This window comes from Typopeltis vanoorti, chromosome 6 (assembly GCF_054136105.1).
Source record: "Typopeltis vanoorti isolate ZY-2024b chromosome 6, IOZ_Tvanoo_1.0, whole genome shotgun sequence".
Lineage (NCBI taxonomy): Eukaryota > Metazoa > Arthropoda > Arachnida > Uropygi > Thelyphonidae > Typopeltis > Typopeltis vanoorti.
The window spans coordinates 103,385,941-103,406,060 of record NC_143554.1 but is presented as its reverse complement, the minus strand read 5'-3'; the positions used below and the strand labels follow the sequence as shown (position 1 = coordinate 103,406,060).

At 33.4% G+C, this 20,120-nt stretch overlaps 1 protein-coding gene across 4 annotated transcripts in view; it reads left to right on the top strand.

Moving 5' to 3' along the window:
* Window positions 1-20,120, top strand: part of LOC150105767 (mitochondrial disaggregase-like) — a 244,459-nt gene that overhangs the window by 12,398 nt on the left and 211,941 nt on the right. For 3 of the 4 annotated variants that reach the window (XM_090393565.1, XM_090393564.1, XM_090393567.1), the window contains exons 2-4: window positions 6,618-6,669; window positions 17,085-17,171; window positions 18,781-18,884. In XM_090393565.1, coding sequence (XP_090249691.1) covers window positions 6,618-6,669; window positions 17,085-17,171; window positions 18,781-18,884 — 243 coding nt within the window. Of the gene's footprint in view, window positions 1-6,617; window positions 6,670-8,973; window positions 9,438-17,084; window positions 17,172-18,780; window positions 18,885-20,120 lie in introns of all 4 variants that reach the window. The other variant, XM_090393566.1, reaches the window with a different exon arrangement.

The following is a 20,120-nucleotide window of genomic DNA, read 5'->3' as shown; positions in this document are numbered from 1 at the left end:
GAAAAAGACACCAATCGCACTTCCAGTAATACAAAAGCCCAGTTAATGGATAAAATTAAAACAGTTTTTGCGGCCCTTCCCAGGGAGACTGTAGCATCAGCTTGTTCGAGGTTCCGAAGCAGAATTGAAGCTGTGATCGATGCTAATGGTGGTTATTTTGAGTAAATCTTGTTGATAGTATTGTAATTAACTCTGCCTGTAATGTTTTTTTGTCAATTCATTAAATTTAATAGATACAAAGAAGATTTTCTTTTTCCTTACGAAACTGTCAAATTTATCCCGAACACCCTGTAAGTTCTATTTGCCGCAGCTATTCTATGAGTAATTTCAACTGACATGTCATTACTTTCTGTTATTACTGATCCCAAATATGTGAACTGCTGTACTCGTTCAAAAGTTTCTTCATCTACAGTGAAACTTTGGATGTTTCCAAATTTTTGTTTATCTCTGGCAACAATTAAGTATTTTGTTTTAGTTTCATTTGTTTGTAATCCCATTTTCTTTGCCGCCTCTGCCCTCATTTGTCTATAACCCTTTCTGAGGTTTCTCTCAGTTCTTTCAATACATTCCATATCATCTACAAAATATACTTCATCTGGGTGCTTACTCAGCTGAAGTACCTTGTAAAAATCGATGTCGTTTGTGCTTTTGAAAAATTACTCTTATTGTTTTTGTACTTGTTCAAAAGTTCTATACTGAATATTTTACTTTACTTAAACTTAAGTACTCTACTTGATATACAGTCGTAACCCCGAGCTCTAAATACATTGCTTGAATTAGTCTCTTATTTTTAATCCTCTCATTCAACTTTAATCCCCCTCCCCTTGTCTCAAGGCCATAATTATGATTCTTCACATGCACAAAACTTTAGAACTAAGAAATTGCCTTTGGCTGGAGCCGATTTCTCTGTCTGAACTGCTGGTGTTTTTCTATTTAGAATTCTGAAAATTTATTTGTTTGTATTGACTACGCCATCAGGATTCATAGATAGGAATTGAATATCCTTCCAAAGAAAAACACTCAGCAAGGCACAAAATTTTTCTCTTGTATTTATTACTAAATCTAGCAACACAAAATTTCTATCTATCAGTCGTGACTACTTATCTCTCAAGGTCATACAGATTCGAGTTTTATGAGCAGTGATGCAGGAATCAGGCAAATTATTTGACAAACAAAACAACTTATTCATGCTAATTGAATGTACATTTAAAGTTAACACTAGACATTGAAAACCTCTCAGGCTCTATTCCTTTCAGCAATATTAGCTTGGATTCAAATTAATCAACCTAGCTTTACAATTCTCCTTTAAACAAATGGTGTAATGCACTAATTATTCCTACAAATTATTCATACACTAAAACTGACATGTGCATACTACATCATATTTTAACTCAGACAGTAAATTATATCACTCACTCTAAACCGTCAAATATATTAACTCTATCTTAACACACACAACTCAGCAGAATATTTCACAAAAATTTAACTCACGACCTAAAGTCCTTATTACTGTTCTTAACTCTAACAAAATTTCAATACAATAGTAAATTCTGCCACAAATTTCACTTCTAGAAAATTCCTATACAAGGCCTCACTTTTTAGTCATCTAGTCCGCATTAGTAGATCCTTGAGATCATTATCTTCAACTTTTACCTTCCACTTTAGCTCACTACCGCGCACCTTTTGAGATATCAAAGATATCTCATCAACAGAGACCTTTAGGAACTTGGTGGTCGGAAGTCCGGAACTGACAGTCGTTCTGCAAAATCAAGCCTTCTATTACTTCTGGATGTCTGTTGGCAGGACGTGGATCTGCGATCTTGAATTGGCAAGACACACTGGAATTCCTTGCATCTAGGACTAGAACAGAGAGCCGGAACAGCTTCGGAGTAGAGGCGATGACACAAACCCAAAAGTGCATGCCTAAGTGCCACAAGCCACCAACTAGAAAGAGCTTTCTCAACTACCTGTGGGAAAGGAAGCCTCGATCTATCAATCCTTCCCCTTTTTATTCTCTTCCTTCAACCTTGGAACTGCCACTGATTTGATTCTCTTGGGTGTTTCATGGGTCTGCACCCGCCACCCTTTTCGTCGTTGCGTTAAGGCAGGAAATCCCGTACATACTTGACCTTCACAATAGTGATTGCCTTAGGTCATAAGTTAATCCATCTGGAATATTTCTTTGTCTGGAACTTTCCTTTGTTACAATTAAATTTACACTTAACTTTCTTTGTTCTTTATAGAAATTTGGCAGTCACAATATTTGACAGTTTACTCTTAAGTTATTTCCATACTACATAAACAAAAAAATTACTAATTAACCACAATTTCGTTGTATGGATTTACGTTTTCTGGTAAAATCGGCATATAAGGAATTGTTGTACAAAATCCTTCTTTCAAAATTTTACAACATTTTGTGTTACTCTTTCAAGGCATTGTTGATAGTTGATCTCCTTGTTGTAATCCTTTGGTAATTCTGAACTCTGGTGTGAGTTCACCCTTTATTTGCACTCCACACATGGTATTTCTGAGTGTTATTTTAACTAATCTTATTAATTTGAGTAGAATTTGGAATTCCTTCATGACTTTGAATAGCTTATCTCTGTTAATGTCATCATAGGCTTGTTTAAATTCCACAAACAAATGGTGCAGATTAATATTAAACTCATAGCATATCTCCATTATGGTTCAAACTGTAAAAATCTGGTCTGTTGATCTACCATATCTAAAACGACATTGATAGTCACCCAGCATTTCTTCTGTGAAAGGCTGCAATCTAGCTGCCAGTATCCTTGCAAATATTTTGTGAATCACTGCTAACAGTGATATTCCTCTATAATTCTGACATAGTGACTTGTCATATTTCTTATGGATAGGGAAGATAATAACAGTATCCCATTCAGTAGGCATACTCAGTTTCCCATAGACTCTGACAAGTACTCGTGGATTTTGATTAATAGTGATTGCCCACCATATTTTAAAAGCTCAACTGGTATTCCATCTTTATCAGGTGCTTTATTATTTTTCATTCTCTTTAGGGGTAATTCCACTTCGTGTAGCTCTGGTGCTTCCTCTGTCTCAGCTATTCTTATACTTGCCAAGGGTTTGTTAGGTTCATCTTCTGGAACGTTAGTTTCCAAGCTTGTTTTGTCCTGAAGGAGATCTTCAAAATGTCCTCCTTTCCACCAAGCAAGTTGCTTTCACGGTCTCTGCAGAAAGTTGTTCTGGGTGAAATCCACCTTTAATTTCCTTTATCTTATTATACATTTTCTTAATTTGTCCAGTATTCTTCAACATCGCAATTTCATTTTACCCTTGTCTTTTCCCATTCACATTCTTTCTTCTGAACATTTTTTAGCTTTTTTTTTTTCCTCTATATTCTTTCTCATTTGTTCGAGTTTTCCGTTCAAGCATCTTTAGATGAGTTGTATTTCTATCTTCAACACATTTTCTACATTCCAAATCATACCATTCATTTTGTTTATCATGATTTCTGAATCTCAGAACTTCTTCAGCCACTTTGGTGATTTTATTCTTTATCCCTTCCCATTTTTTATCTATAGTCATATCATTGTCATATTCATCCTCTTTCTCTTCATTTATTTCTTCTCTCAATCTTTCAACATATTTTTGTCTGATTTTTCCATCTTTTAATTTTTGGACATTTATTATATTATTTTTATATTTAATTCTTAACAAGTAATGATTTGTATCACAATCCACTCCTCTAAAACTTCTTACATCAACAATATCTGTCACATGTCATCTATCAATCATCACATGATCTATCTGATTTTCTGTTATTCCACCTGCCGATATCCAGGTAACTTTATGTGCTTTTTTAAGTGGAAAACAGGTTGTACATAGGGTCATATTTTTACCACTCGAAAAATCAAAAATCAGCCAATTCGGTCAGGAAAGTCTCTTCCTTTGCTATTTTGGCATTCATGTCTCCTAGAACCATTTTGACATCATGTTTTGGTGACTGATCATATAACCTCTCTAGTGATTCATAGAAGTTCACCTTGCTTTCTTCACAAGAGTCCTCGGTTGGTGCATGTGCACACGTAAGTGAAATATTGAACATCTTAAACTTTATTTTCGGTACACAGTCATTCATTAACTGGTCTGAAATCAAGAACCAAATGTTTCCATTTTTTATCAACCAAGAATGCAGTACCAAAGGATCTCCTCCATTGTATAAAATAGTATGCATTCTAGTATCAAATATGCCACTTCCTTTCCGTTGCACCTCCTGCAATGCTGTTATCCTCACTTTATATTTCAGTAATTCCTCACACACTCTCTTCAGTGCTCCTGGTTCTGTTCAGACACAAGACATTTCAGCTTCTAAACCAATATTCATAATCCTTTTCCCTTTGCCCAGGTTGTTCTGTGAAGTCCATCCAGTTAATTTTCCTTTTGAATTTCTTAATAAGTTGAGTTTTTACAGGGTGGGGTTGTTAGCCCTGCACCCAGCCTTACAAGAAGGAACCTGACTATACCCCTGGGGACTGGGTACTCATTTTAGTCACCTTTTATGGCAAGCATGGGCTACATTGGAACTATTCTTTAACCCAAGTCACCACATGGGATTTAGTGATTGGCTCTCTGATATATATCAGATAGTTGTATATGGGGGGGGGGGTATCAGGGAGCAGGAAGATTCAAGTGGAGTTCCACAGGTTTCGGTACTAGGACCATTACTGTTCAATCTTTGTCAGTGATATTGTCATAAAACGATGGGAATATGTTTTCAATTGTTTGCAGGTAATGTGAAGCTTGGGAGGGTTATTAGTAATAGAGCTGATGTTTTCTAGATTATTCAAATCCTCTTCAAGAGGATTTGAATAATCTGGAAAAGTGAGCAAATTGAATAGGGATGTTTAATGCAACTAAATGTAAGGTTTTAAAATTTGGGAATCCACAATTAAGATGCTTCGTATTCACTTGGTGGAGTTATATTGGAAGAAGTGGAGGAAGCAAGAGATCTTGGGGTGATTATGGATAGAGATTTGACATTATGAGGACATATTGTAAAGGATGTGAAGACATCTCAGAGAATAGCTACAATGTTGAGAGGGGACATTGACAATGAGAGATCAAAGTGTAGTTGTCCCAATGTATAAAGCTTTGATCAGACCACATCCAGACTTGAGTGCTCAGATCTGGTCACTGGGATTTGAAGGGGGGGGGGATGAAGTAACTTGGGAGGGAGGTGCAGAGACGGATAACAAATGTTATCGGGTCTGTACAATATTAATTATGAGAATACACTGAAGGCATGCAGACTACGAAGTTTGGTGGATAGAAGACAAAGGGAGAATGTGATTAAGACCTTTAAGCTGTTGAAGAGTTATCATCATTTGTTTGCTCACACTTGGATAAAGGATTACACTAAATTTATTATAGTCTAACCAAGTGAAAAATAAACTTTCAACATCTTTCTCTAAATCCAGAGTAATTTAATAAAAAGGTGGCACACTGTTTGGCAACTCCTATAGGTAGAGATGACCTTGCTAATGCTTCTGCCTGGTATCTCCACTTGGGCCTGGCTCCCACTGAAGAGACCTCAATAAAGGTCGAAACTAGTCTGGGTAGTGGCCCTTCCTTTAATGCATATCTGCAAGGAAATGTGTTTTGCATTATGAGAGATACTGAGATAGGAGTGATGTTAGCTTGCTCCACCTTTGCAACGAGTTGTCCGGTGTTGTACCACCTTACCCCAGTCCTGAAGATACTTTCAGGCGCAAACTTTGTTTGCTCACACTTGGATAAAGGATTAAACTAAATTTATTATAGTCTAACCAAGTGAAAAATAAACTTTCAATATTATTATATTAAGAGTTATCATCATATTAACACTGAGGAGGTTTTTCATATGTGAGGGAAAAGAGCAAGGACAACAGGTCATCCCTGGAAGTTTCAAAATGAAGTAGTAAGTAGAAGGGTAAAAAGTAATGCTAAGAGCATGGCATGCATTGCTTGTGAGGGTGGTGAATGTGCAGATAGTGGATGAGTTTAAGGAGTGGTATGATAGACTGTGTTGACCTACCACAATGAGTCTTATGACTCCATGTAGGTCAGTAAGATAATATTTCTAGTTAAGTAACAGTTTTCCACATTTACGATGTTTTATAGATTCTTCCTCAAATATTGATATATACTCCTGATTGCATTTTTCTTGAATATTTTCTATCACTATTCTGTTACTTCTTGATTCATTTAGCATTTTTTCAAAGTAATTACTTTCAGTCATCCAGATCTTTATCTTCAGTTTATATATTACCTTTATCATCTCTGATCCATTTTACAGTACTCTTTCTTATTATTAACAATATGCTTAAGATAGGAAAGGAAAAAACAGGCAGTGCTTACCCAGGAGTAAATGTTACAGATTGGAAATACCTCCCATCTCTGATATGTTACACTTCTGTTTTCAAAATAATCTTTGTATTTTATAAGTAAAATAGCAAAGATTGTTTTCTCTTCAAAACTATATCATTAATTGTAACTAAAATCCATTAGAAAACAATTATAAAATAAAAAATGCTATTTATAAAATATTATCTTAAGCTTTTTAAATGTGATACTACAGATAAAATTTCTGTTTCCAGATGACAGAATGTTAAAAGCAGCAAGATTTGGTAATGATGAAGAAATTCAGAGGTAATTTCATTTGCTGGGTGATCTGCTTATAAGTTGAGTTTTAATTAACACATGTACTTGTTACTTATTTGAAAATTTCTCAGAAATTATGTTACATTATAAAATTATAAAAGACCACAAAATTTCAACTCCTGTAGCTATAAATTAATGAGCATATTTATGGAAGTCATAGCTTATTAAAAAAAATAAATGCAGGAGCTTCAAAGTATGATATCAATCTCAGGCTCAGCTATCAAATTTGCATTGGTAATCTGGATTCTTATGAAAGGGATAGGTGAATATTGTATAGGAACATTAATTAAATGCACATAATTTTAAAGTTTTTTATGCTGATTTCACAAATCTGATTGCACATGTTTTGTGCATAGAAAGCTGTTGCACAGTCTGCTGAAGAGGATAAAAGGATTAATATGATGATAGATCAATATATTAGAAATAATTATTTAAATAGAACAATAATTTGCATTTTGTTCACTGAAGCAGAATTTCAGACTAAGTTTATCTTAGTCATTCTCTGTATTAAAAGCTAGTAATCAAGTAGAAAATTATATTAATAAAGAAAACAATAATGCATGGTTTACAAATATGACAAAAGTACTATTTGCATGTGTGTGTGCGTAAATTAATACTGGTAACAATAGTGAGCAGCATTGGAAATGTTTCCACTTAGTTATACTATAAATTAAAGATGCCAAGAAATTATATTCTTCGTTTAATCCTTCATCCAAGTGTAAGCAAACAAAGTTTGCACCTGAAGTAACTTCAGGATTGGGCAACTCATATATAGAGATTAATGACTTCACATCACTTGCCTTAGTATCCCATAATGCAAAGCACTTTGCATTATGCTTTGCAAAGTGCTTTGCATTATTGTTTTCATGATGAAATTCTTGTTTTCATCTTTATTTTACTCAGGCATAAGCAAAGGAAAGTTTGTATGTTAAATATCTTTATCGCTAAACTATCTGGATGTGGAAAGAGCAGTTGACATCATATTGCATTGCTCTTTATCTCATAATGTACAGACCCACGCTCTTCACAGATATGTATAAAGTGATACATTATGGGGGAGAGTCATTATCCTGAGTTCACTCAAAAAGATGAAATGGACTAGTCTTACATAAAAGCTATTGGAGTGTCTAAAGAAAGCTACAAAGCTTTGAATTTAAACATGATCTTAGTAAGAGCGACTTAAATAAATTTTCTCAGTTTTGGGAAGCAACCTTATTAAATATCTTTCACTATTGTAACAAGCATTATTATGATTTTTATTATTATCACCCAGAAACTCGGGTTTTTCGTTCCCCAGAACAGGCAAACCAGCCCTGCGAATACATGCATCTACAGACATAGGGCCAACCACCTTATCCTTGAGACAGTTGCAGTTGTGAAGTCCAAAGCTAAAGACCCTTAATGGTTCATGAAAAGCTTAAGACAAGTTGATGAATTTTGTGAAACTGCATCCATACTTAGTGGAGGTTTGAAATAACTTGGAAAAGATTAATATTTGGTCTGTAGAGCAGTGCCTCTGGATTATCTGAACCCCTTAGCAACAATGATACTTATATAGCATAGGTTCTCAACCTTTTGCAGGTAGGATTCACATTATAAAAAATGTGCACACACGCACACACACACACACACACACACATGAATGCATGTACACAAGCACTCACAGACATATATATAAACACATTACTCCCTCAATTATTCGGTTGGAGCAGAGAAATCATTTTAGATAACCAAAATTGAATAAGTTAACTGAAGGTGTGGTTATATAGTAATGTTCCAAAAATCAATTGATACACACTAAGCCATTCAAGGATCAATTAGTTAACGGTTTGGTTATCTGAAAGTTGAATAATTGAAAGATCACTGTGTGTGTCACCCCACATACGAGAGTTGCAGAACCTAGAAAAAAATTGTTGCTCTGTGTTAGTTTGGCCACAGTAATGATTAGTATGCCAGCAAAGGTTGGTTGATTGGTAGAGCCTCTGCTACTAATGGCTCGCGCAAAAAAAGTTAAGCAAGTTGGAAGCAGTTAAATCATTTGATGCCGTTGGCACACTCTCCCTCGATGAGTCTTTGGACTCCCTGGAGGTGTCACACAATAATTATACAGGTCATTATAAAGTCCTTCTGCAGTTTTAACTTTTCATAATTTCCATTCTGTACATGATAAAATCAGTCTGAAAAACATTAGAAATGTAATTTAGTGATATTTAGTAAGTACTAAAAGTAATTCATTTATTTTATTGTAGTTTAGCAAAACATTTATTTTATTTTGTTATTATTTTTTTGCAGAGTTAGGATTAACCAAATTGCTTCAATAGAAGATAAAGTAAATTGTGTGCAGTTGTTGGACAAGTTAGTCTGTAGTTGCATTACAAAGAAGATTTAACCATTACAACAAAGATGCATTATGCAGGAATTCCATAATTAACTGGATGAATAAGTTTAAAGAAGCAGGTTCCAATGATAAACCATGATCTGGAGGGGCAGGTGTGGATCGATGTCTTCGCCACCATTTTCACCATTTGATTTTAGTCCATTAGATTTTTTTCTATGGGGATATGTTAAAAGGCTATCATTTATTCAATAAAACCTTGCTCTTTAGATGATCTGTGGACTAGGATAATAATTAATGTGATTCAAGATATTACTGAAAATTAACTGCAAAATGTATTTATGGAACTTCAGAATCATATCTTGGTTTGTATACATAATAATGGCAGGCATGTTGAGAATTAACAATCCCAAGAATAAATGTATGTAAGACTGAAATATATTCTTTCCCTGTCTCTTTTTTAAATTTGATTTTATCATGTATAGAATGGAAGTTATGAAATTTTAAAATTGCACAAGGACTTTATAATGACCCTGTTAATATATTAATACTGAACTAACTTTTCCTGTGCTATTACAAATGAAGTTCCCTTCCCGTCATACATCCATGTTATTTATTCTGCTTTGCTTGCTTATCATTACACTTGGTTGAAAATCATTTGTGCAGTGGTTGGACAAGTTAGTCTGTAAAAATTAAGGGGATAAAAATCCCTTGTTGTTTTACAGCCAGTAAGTGAAACTCTAAGATCGAGAACTACGATCTATGTATTGTACTACCAAGTGGTCACTTACGCTTGGATTCGCCGATAGTTCTTCGGCATGAAACTTATAGATCATAGTTCTCGAACTTAGAGTTTCGCTTACTGGCCTGTAAAGCAACAAGGGATTTTTATCCCCTTAATTTTAATTAAGGTCGCCAGAAAAAATAGCCGTTTGGCTTTTCAAGTTAGTCTGTGGTTGCATTACAAAGAAGATTTAAAACCCACTATAACAAAGATGCACTATGCATGAATTCCATAATTAACTGGATGAATAAGTTTAAAGAAGCAGGTTCCATCAATGATAAACCATGATCTGGAAGGGCAGGGTAATTATTTCTAAAATGACTAATGAAGTAAAGGGAACTTGCTTAGCTAAGTATAAATGGCATTTCATTGTCATTTCTCTGTTCAGAGTTATTTTGGGTTTAACTGCAGTATTTCTTTGTGTAATTTGTGTAAGAATTATTTACTGAGTTATTACAGTGAGGGAGCATTCCTTCCATTCACTGTATTGCATTACATAACCATAGAGGAATTCAGCTGGTAGTAATGTAAGGCACTTTCAAGTCATGTCTAGTCAGATTCAACTTCTCTACCTCCTGTGAATTTATAAAACCTTAGCAAGTAGTATCTGAGGTTGTCTGATGTTTTTGAACAACTGTCTATTCCACTGTCAGTTCCTTGCAATTTTATCCAGAAATTCAACAAGGCTGCTTTACTAATGAGATAGTGAGGGCGACATTCATTAGAATTAAAAAGGTGCATAGAGCAAAGATTAACAACTTTGAGATTATGAGGGTTCCTGCTAAGCAATAGTTCTGAAACTGGATTCTCTGGATTACTAGAAATAGGTACTTCAGTGTGAGGTATTTTGCTCTATGCTGTTTTCATCATAGAGACTGTCCTTGTAATCATTTGAACAAGCTTGCTTCATTTTTCCATCTATAAAGCATGGTGGAAGCATGATGGTGTGAGGGTATTTTTTGTGGTATGGAATTGGTCTTCGGGTTTTTATTAATATTACTATAAATGAGAGATGTATACTGGACAATGCCATATTTCTGCATTTTTTCCAGAAGTATGTTAAGAGCAGTTCCATAATACAAACTCAGGACATCTCAGATTGCTCAAGTCAAAAATCCTAGCTTTTCATTTAGCCTTCAAAATATCTGTTAAAAACAACTGATTCACATTAGACTTTAGTGAAATGGCAAAAAAAATTATAATAAATAATATGCCTCTTACTCAAATGCCAATCAAACTTTCTGATCCCTTACTATGTGGTCATTCTTCGCATTTCTAAGGCATTTGTCTGGTAGACCATCTCTGCCTTCTGCTCTTTGTGATTGGGTTGCCAGTTTCCTCTCCAAGAATTCATTGCATGCCATAATGGATAATTTTTTCTTGTTATTGTATGCCCACACTTCGTAGAGCCGACCTTGGCAATGTGCCAAGAATAGTCAATTCATGCTGAAGGGGAAAAAGAAATAAAGGATGTACGAATTGGTCACCAACATGCGAAATCACGTGCTTTATACGTAAATTTTCCAACTGTTGTACAAGCAAAACAGTTACCACTTTAAGAAGTAAAATTTTCATAAAAGAAAAGCTAATTTTCCAACGTATAATAATAATAATCAATCATCCCACGAAATGCATTGATTACCCTAATATCGGATTCACCTTCTTTTGACATGTGCAGAAGTGTCGAAGGGTCTCGCATCTGTGAGTGTACAGTACAGTTCTCTATCAGTGTTGGGTTTCTACAGGTTTTTTTTTTAACCCATGCCCTTTTTCCTTTATACTTTCATATATTTAACGACCTTCTCTCACTGAATCTCAAATCCTCTTCGTTATTTATTGATGACTTTATTTCTGCTTCATATGAGAAAACGTTGCAGTGCTTAAACAGGGAATTTCTTTGTTACCGAAACATAATCCTGTCTTATTTCTTGAAAAAAGATCTTACTCTCTTTTTTTCCTTGGGTTGACTTTCACATCTAGCCTTTCTCGGTCAGATACATTACATCACATCCATAGCCTTCTCACCCTCTAAAAAAAAGCTCTTTTGATGAAAGAATCCAATCCTTAAAACCATTAGATAAAAAGGAGCAATTAATATGTTGTAATTCTTTCTGTATAAGTTCGTCTGAAGAATGCAAAGAAAGAGCATGATTTAAGATTTAATTATTCAAATCTTTTAACAGTTATGGTATCTCTACCTCTTCAAATACAGAAGAAAAAAATTCGCATCCCTATCCGTTATGTGCATAGCATTAGTGAATGCATAGCAAAAGTTTTAAAACCACTGAATATTTTTGTTGCCTTTCACCCCATCAGAAAAATTTCTGCCTTTCTTGCTTCTCTGAAGACCAAGCTTTCATCTTTAAATTATCCAAGTGTCTACCAGATTCCTTGCCCTTGTGGGGTTATCTTATTTCAGACAAACAGGAAGATCTGTTTTTATTTGGCTAGAAGAACACAAGTCTTATGTTAAATACCAAACCTGAACAGTCTGGACTTGCAGAGCATGCTATCGACACTAAGCACAGAGTTCATTGGAACAAGACAAAAGTTCTTCATGAAGGTTCATTTCTTTATAGAAAGGCTTTATAAAGACGCGCGTACTTCACTGCCCTAGTTTAAACAGATTCGATAGTCTATGTCTACCCCCTTTGTTGGAGATTGTACTTTTTAAATCAGCTAATCCTTCCTAACTTTATTTTGTCTAAACATCTATAATTTTTTTTAAAAAAAAATAAGTTATGAAATTATTGACCTTTCTTTAGTTATCTTACATTAGATATATAGTTGTTGCTTTTCTGGATTGTCTGTTAATGTTTAATTGTCATTCTGTGATCTTGTATTGATGACGCTTATGATACTTAGGTGAAAATTCTACTTTAATAAAGCTTTTTATGCGAATTTTCCTTCAATTTAATAATTCCTTTCAATATACCAACTCATGGTATATCATTATTGAAACAAATGACTTCTTTCACAAATTCTGTCCAGTCACTTTCTCATAGATGCTCTATTTCTTCTTTGCTTTTTTTCTTCACAGGTGCTGCGTTACCAAATTGATCACCACCATTTTTCCACTTTCCTCTAAACACCTCCATCATCAAATTCCTAACATTGTACCCCCAAGGGAAGGACTGTACAGGATATTATGATAGTAATACATGAAAAACTTACATCATTACTAAGTTCCTATCAACAATTTTCCTCCAAATCAATCTGTTATCTGTCAAGACTCCAGCATTATCATCTGTCTTCTAAGGCACTTTTTACTGTATCAGTCCACCTACATCTTGGTCTTCCTCTGGGTCTTTTTCCTGCCAACCTGGCAGAGAACACTTGTTTAGCTAATCTTTCCTCTCTCATTCTATTTAAGTGACAATACCACCTGAGATTAGCTTTACTAACACATTACTGGATGCTAACAATGTCAAATTCTTTGCTAATATCCTTGCTTTTAATTCGATATTGCCGTTGATGCCACATGCCCCTAATCTTTCTCAGGATTCTCATATCTGTAATCTCTAGTCTTTGATTAAGTGTTTTATTTCTAACCCAAAATCCATAAGTTAAAATTGGTTTCAACACTGTCATGTATACAGCTTTTAGTGACATTTAAAAGTGACACTAAAAAACATTTAGTGTTTTTGACTAATTTCTATCTTATTCCATATAAATTTATTCAGTTGACTTCCTGCCATACCTTTCCTGATTTTCTTGGCTATTTCCAAATTTAATTTACCATCTTCACTAAAAATTGTACCTAGCAAGCTGAAATGTTTTACTTGTTCTATAGGTTCTTCATTCACAATGCAGTTGATATTATCAATGTTTTTGTCTATTTTCATTGTCTTTGTCTTGTTATTGTTATTGCTGATTTCATACCAAATTAATTGCAACGGTTATTCGATTTAGTCAGGAATCTTGCAGACTTGTACTGGATTTATTTAAAAGTATAACATCATTTGCATAAAGTAAAGAGCTGAGATTAACATCTCCAATTTTGATATCAGGTTTAATACCACTTTCCTTCATAATGTGATCCATATAGATAATGTATATCCTTGTCTGACACCAGATTCAACATCAAACCATCTTCCTTTGCTTCTTTCAGTTTTAACTGCTAACTTACAACTCAAATAAAGACTAGCTTGATATAATGCCTTATTGACACTTTACAATTGTAGCATTTTGAATGGCTTTTCTCTTGGCACCTTGTCATATGCCTTTTGCAAGTCTACAAACCTTAAATACAGATCTTCTTATTCCCACGATTTCTCAGCTATTGGTCATAAAATGAAAATCTGATCCTGACAGCCTCTATTTGGCCTGAATCCAACTTGTCTTCAGCAAGCTTTCCTTTCCACAATCCTTCTCAACCATTTCTGAAGTATATTTGCATAATTTATACAGAGCACTTAGCAGAGTAATACCTCTGTAATCTCACATTCAGTTTTATTTCCCTTTTTTATGCATGGGTATTATGAGAGCTCTACTCCAAACATCAACTTCATTCCTTTGTCCTGCACTGCATATGAACATGCAGTGCAGCCACTGTGAGACTTTTTATACCGTCATACTTGAGCATTTCTGGTTGAATATCATCTACTCCTACTGCCTTTCCACATTTCAGGCTTTTGATTATTATTTTTTTTTCTATTTGAAGTATGGATATGTATTCCTGTTTTTATGACTGTGCTTTCACTGCTTGTTTCATTTAACAGTTTTTTGAAGTAGTTGCTCCATACATCAAGGAACATCAAGGATATCTTTTTCTCCAGTTTTAATGTCACTTTTATCATTTCTAATACCTTTTACAGCATTTTTTTTTCTCCATTTCTGAGCTTTTTTCAACAGCCTCCAGAATATTTTGCCACCTTCCTGGTATTTAATTTCTATGTTCTTACCAAAGTCTCTCATGACTTTTGTTTAGCTAGTTTTACGCAGTGGTTAGCTTTCTTACATTTGTCTCTGTATTCTCTAAGAGCACAAGCTGACTTATTTGCCAGGAACTTTTGATATGCTTTCTTCTTTTCCTTCACTGCCTCTTTTACTTCCTGTGTTCACCATGGAGTTCTGATTTTTCTATCCTTGCAGACATCCTCACCACATGCTCTGGCTGAATCAATCAGGGTTTTCTTCAATGCTTGCCACTGAATCTCCAAGGTTTGGTTCCTGTTCTCAAACTCTTTCATTTTTTCTTCAATAATCTTTGTGTATTTTAGTCTACAGTTCACATCTGAGAACTGCTCAACTTTTATTTGTTTTAAAACTTTCTTACATGTTCTTCTTTTCAATATGAATTCCATTTTATGCTGCTCGTGACTAAATGGTGATCACTTCCAGTTTCAAATCCTCTGTACACTCTAGTGTCCTGCACCAATTAGAAAACATCACTATCAACAATAGCGTAGTTAGTGAGACTTTTCTTATTTCTTGCATCTTCTTGTATCTCCATGTGAATTTGTGCTGATTTTTCTGTTGCAACATTGTGTTAGTAATAACCAGTCAATGTCATAGCAGAAATGCAACAGGGATTTGCCATGATTATTAGCTTTGCTCTTTTCTGTTTGGTCATAGTAGGACAGTTTACAACTGCAAGGGACAGGGACCTCATATACACCTGGTAGGTCTAAGGGATGTGACTGGTCTTTGGTGGTGTGGATAAAAGATTCCAATTTCTTATGTGGTCTGTAACTGGTTTTTAGGTCATATTTCCTTAGGATTTTTGTTAATTTTTTGTATTTTACCTGGATATATGGAACGATGATAGATTTTGAATAATCTCTGCTTTGAATGGGGGGGGGGGAGAGAATTGCTGTTACATGGTTTTATTATTTTTGGTGGGTAGTAACCATTGACTAAGAAAGTGTTAAGGATATGGTCAAGTTCAGTAGTCAGGGCTCTGTTATCTGAACAGATTAATTTTGCCATTTTATATAGGATTTTTATAATCCCCTATTGTTCGGGGGAGGGGGGGGAGTGACTGCTGGTGAACATATCTATCTGTATGTGTAGGATTTTCTGTAAACAGAGAATGCCATGGATCTTTCAGGTGGCATGTAATCAGTTTCTAGGAATGGGAGATGTTTTCCTTTTCCAAGGTAAACTGGATTCTGGCATATTGATTGGTTGATATATCATTCAGTCAATAAAATAACAAAATTTAGATGAATAACTTTTGTTTTTTTATTGTATTTCAAAATTATTTCAGTTTTAGATTTAATGGCAATCTAATTTTGGAAGTTTTCCCACTTGGTTATACTATAAATTAAAGATACCAAGAAATTATGTACTTGGTTTAATCCTTTATCCAAGTGTAAGCAAACAAACTTTACGCCTGAAATATAATCAGGACTGGGGCAACTCGTATATAGAAACTAATTACTCCACATCACTTGCCTTAGTATACAATAATGCAAAGCACATATTCTTATGGGTATGTATAATGCTATGCATTATGGGATAAGTTAAAGATAAGATAAGTTTAACCTCAATAAAGGTTAAAACCAGACCAGTTTTAACCTTTATTGAGGTTTCGTCAGTGGGAACCAGACTCAGAGATGATACTAAGGTTGAATAATGCCAAAGTTCTATTTTTCATATATGAGTACCCAAAAAAGGTGTTACACCTTATTAAAATACTCTGGATTAGAGATAGTTGTTGGAAGTTTTTCCACTTGGTTATACTATAAATTAAAGATGACAAGAAATTATGTACTTGGTTTAATCCTTTATCGAAGTGTAAGCAAACAAAATTTGCACCTGAAAATTTGTTTGCTTATTTTCTATCTAATTTTATCTAATTTTATTTTGTAACCACCTGTATGGTAGCAGTTCGGCATGTGACTCAGCTCTGTAAATTAGTATTAATGTTCATTGTTCTAGCTTCACCTTGTGATTATGCTGATGCATTGATGATCCATTAATTGTTGCCCAAATTATTTACAATAAAAATTATGATTCTTTATTCTTGTGAATACATGTATCTAATTATCATTGCTATATGACAAGTGCTATTAAAAACTTGTAAATAAGAGACATGCTTTTTGAAATTTATAACATGTAAACAAAATTAAAATTGATGTACCCTCTGGTCTGATACCTTGATATTTATTCCCTCACAGGGTATCAGAACATACTTAGTACAGATTCATAGTGAGCTTGAGTAGCTTGCTTTTCTTAGAGACTTGAAAAATCATTCATCGTTGTGATCATTCTGGTACACTTATTGGCAGAAGAAACATTTCTTTTTAATTTAGGATGTTATTTTTTTAACATTTCCAGGTTGTTGAAACTGGGAGTAAATGTCAATCTTCGACATAAATTTGGGTGGACAGCTCTTCAAGTGGCAGCAATGAATGGCCATTCAAGGTAAAGATTGGAATATTTTTTCATTCCACTTTTAGCTTTAGTATTATCTCTTTTAATTAAGAATTCTCTATGAAGGATTATTATAGATTTTTAAGTTCTATGGATGCAATAATTCACTTGATCTTTTGTTATTTTTTGAGCTCATTTCTCTACATTTGGGTAGTCAGTTGGCAAAAACTCAGTTATTTCATCTGCATTGTGCCTTATTGCTTGTATGTCATTTGGTGTTTATCGGCTGTTAACAAATGATGTAATGACTTTTTTTTTTTAGCATAAATTCTAACTCACAAAGGTTGAAAACCTGTTGCACATGAAAGCATAATGGTTGTGATAAGGATAAATAATTTGTAAATCTTGCTGTAGATATCACCATGGAACTTTGTCAAACCATATTCAGTTTCTAATAACCAGAGTTGTGAACTCATATCATGCATTGAAAATCATCTGTCACCTAAGTTATATCTTTATCAAGTATTTATACTTTATAATTCAAAATGAACAAATTTTTTTGCCAATTAGATATTTACAATTTGAAATACAATGTCCATTAGTAATTTAATTCAAAAATCCCCCCCCCCCCCCAAAATCCAAAGTGGATTATTATCACCTGCACTGTATGTAAGAAGAGAGAGATGAATGGAAAGCAGAAACTGCACTATGGAAACATGGCTGAAGCCACTTCCAGCCTCCAGTAAGCAGAGTGGTGGTGGTTAGTGTTTCACTAGAAATTCAGCTACTATCTAAAGACATTCTAAAATAACTGCTATGAGATTCAAACCAACAGCTTATTCTAGATTAGAGTGGAGCTGTTATGCGTTTGGCCAACCAAGAATCTCATGAAGCTTGAAATGATTCTACTGTTTAATCCTGCTTAAGCTCATTCCATTTATCCGTTAATATTCTTCCCTTTAATCTACTTTTTATAATACAGAAGGTATTATAAAAAGAATGGGGAGGAATGAGATTATATCTGAAAGTTGTGTAAAGGTGTACTGAAGAGGGGGAAAGAGGAGTAGACTTTTTTTACATAGTATGATGGGTGAGTAGAATGCATTACCAGAATATGTTGTGCTGGGAGTGTTAAGAAGTTGTTTATTATGAAAAATATGTTGCTAGTTAAGCAGACTTATTGTGGAGATTGTTGGAATTATTTTAAAGATAACTTATTTATAGAGTAGTACACAAAGCAGGAGCAATGACTGTTCAGTTTTTAATACTGCTCAGTGTTCTTTATTAACAGTGAGTGAGACTAGGAGATAATTATTAATAACTCAGCTAAATCTTTATATAATTAGTCATATTTAATGTGCAGATATTTCCTTAACATGAGGCTTTCTTTATTTATAAAGTTATGATCTAGTACTTTGTGGTCTTCTGTTAATTGCTTAAGAATTTAAGTACATTTTATGTGAATAATAGTTTATAAGATTTATGATTGTTAATTTCTAATTGAAATCCTGTTTTTTATTATTTTATATATATTTTATATGTTTTTTATATTTGAAAATGCCATTGACACAGCGTTTTCAAAACCAATACATTGTCTGTTATAGCCGCATAAAATAATATAATATTCTTCTGTTATATGTTTTCATTTTTCTTCTAATAGTACAGTCAAAATTCTTCTGCAAGCAGGTGCTGATCCTAATTTAAGAGATGAATTTACTAGTGTTTATCAGCTGGCAAAGGAAAAAAATATCCATTCACTTGAAGGTTTGTATTTTTTTAATAATTTTCAAAACAAATGCATTGTCTGTTACAGCCACATAATATATTATTTTATATATACATATATAAAAATAATCTTTTTTTATCAATGATATAACATTGATAAAAAAAAAAAGTATTATTTTTAATGAACTCTTTATATGTATGAATGAAAGTAATATGTTGAAAATAAATTATGAATTGAATAGAGAAGAAATGTAGTTAAGAAGATTAGAAATAATGTATTTATCATTATATTAATTATATGGCTTTTGTGCATATTCTTTTAATTATTAAAAATTGAAATCAGTAAGAGTTGCAAAAGTAATATGCTATAAAAGCTAATTTACTTTGGTTTGATTTGTGGATGAAGCAGGCCTGTAGCACTTCACTAACATTCATCATCAGATATATTTAATATGCGCATTAATGTGTTAAATTGTAAAAATATTATTTAAAATTCATTGGAAATAGCTAATTGAATTTCTGTTACTTTGTCCTGTCACCAGACTTCTTGATCTCTTTATCTATAGCATCACATGAAGACATACCTGAATAATATGAAGATCAGGATGATAATGATATTTAGATGAAAATTTTTAAAAAGAAGTCAAAAAAAATTATGTGAGATTGGAAAACAATGTGGAAAGTGAAAAACAAATATATAAGTAATCATATATTGAAAGCTAAGAATAAAACCATAAAATAAATTTTGGAAGGGTAATGGATTAAAGAATTATGAAATTTAAAAATATGAGCTAACAGAAAAAATATATATTAAAAATATGTACAGTGGTATCTCGCTAATCTGAACCTCTTTAGTTCGAATCGTTCAGTAATCCGAACTGCAGTTTGAAAGAAGAAAAGTTTTATTAAGTATTATTATTTTGTGTACTATTATTTTTATTTAATAATTATTATTTTAACTATTATTATTTATTTTATTATTATTACAGTACAGCATATTTTTTAATACTGTCACTTGTACGGTTATACTGGAGGCCTATTTTGATGTATTGTGTGTTCACGTTTGCTTTTTTATACTATACAGTATGTACTGTTTTGTCAGCATGAATTATAAATATGCACAAAAAGAAGAAATTCAAAACGTGCATAATTTGGTTAAAAATATAAATCCAGATGTTGAAATTTCACAAACAGATGTTACGGAATGGATTAAAGGTAGAACCGAAAGTGAATTCGAAATCAAATCAGACGCTGAAATTATAAATATGACACTAC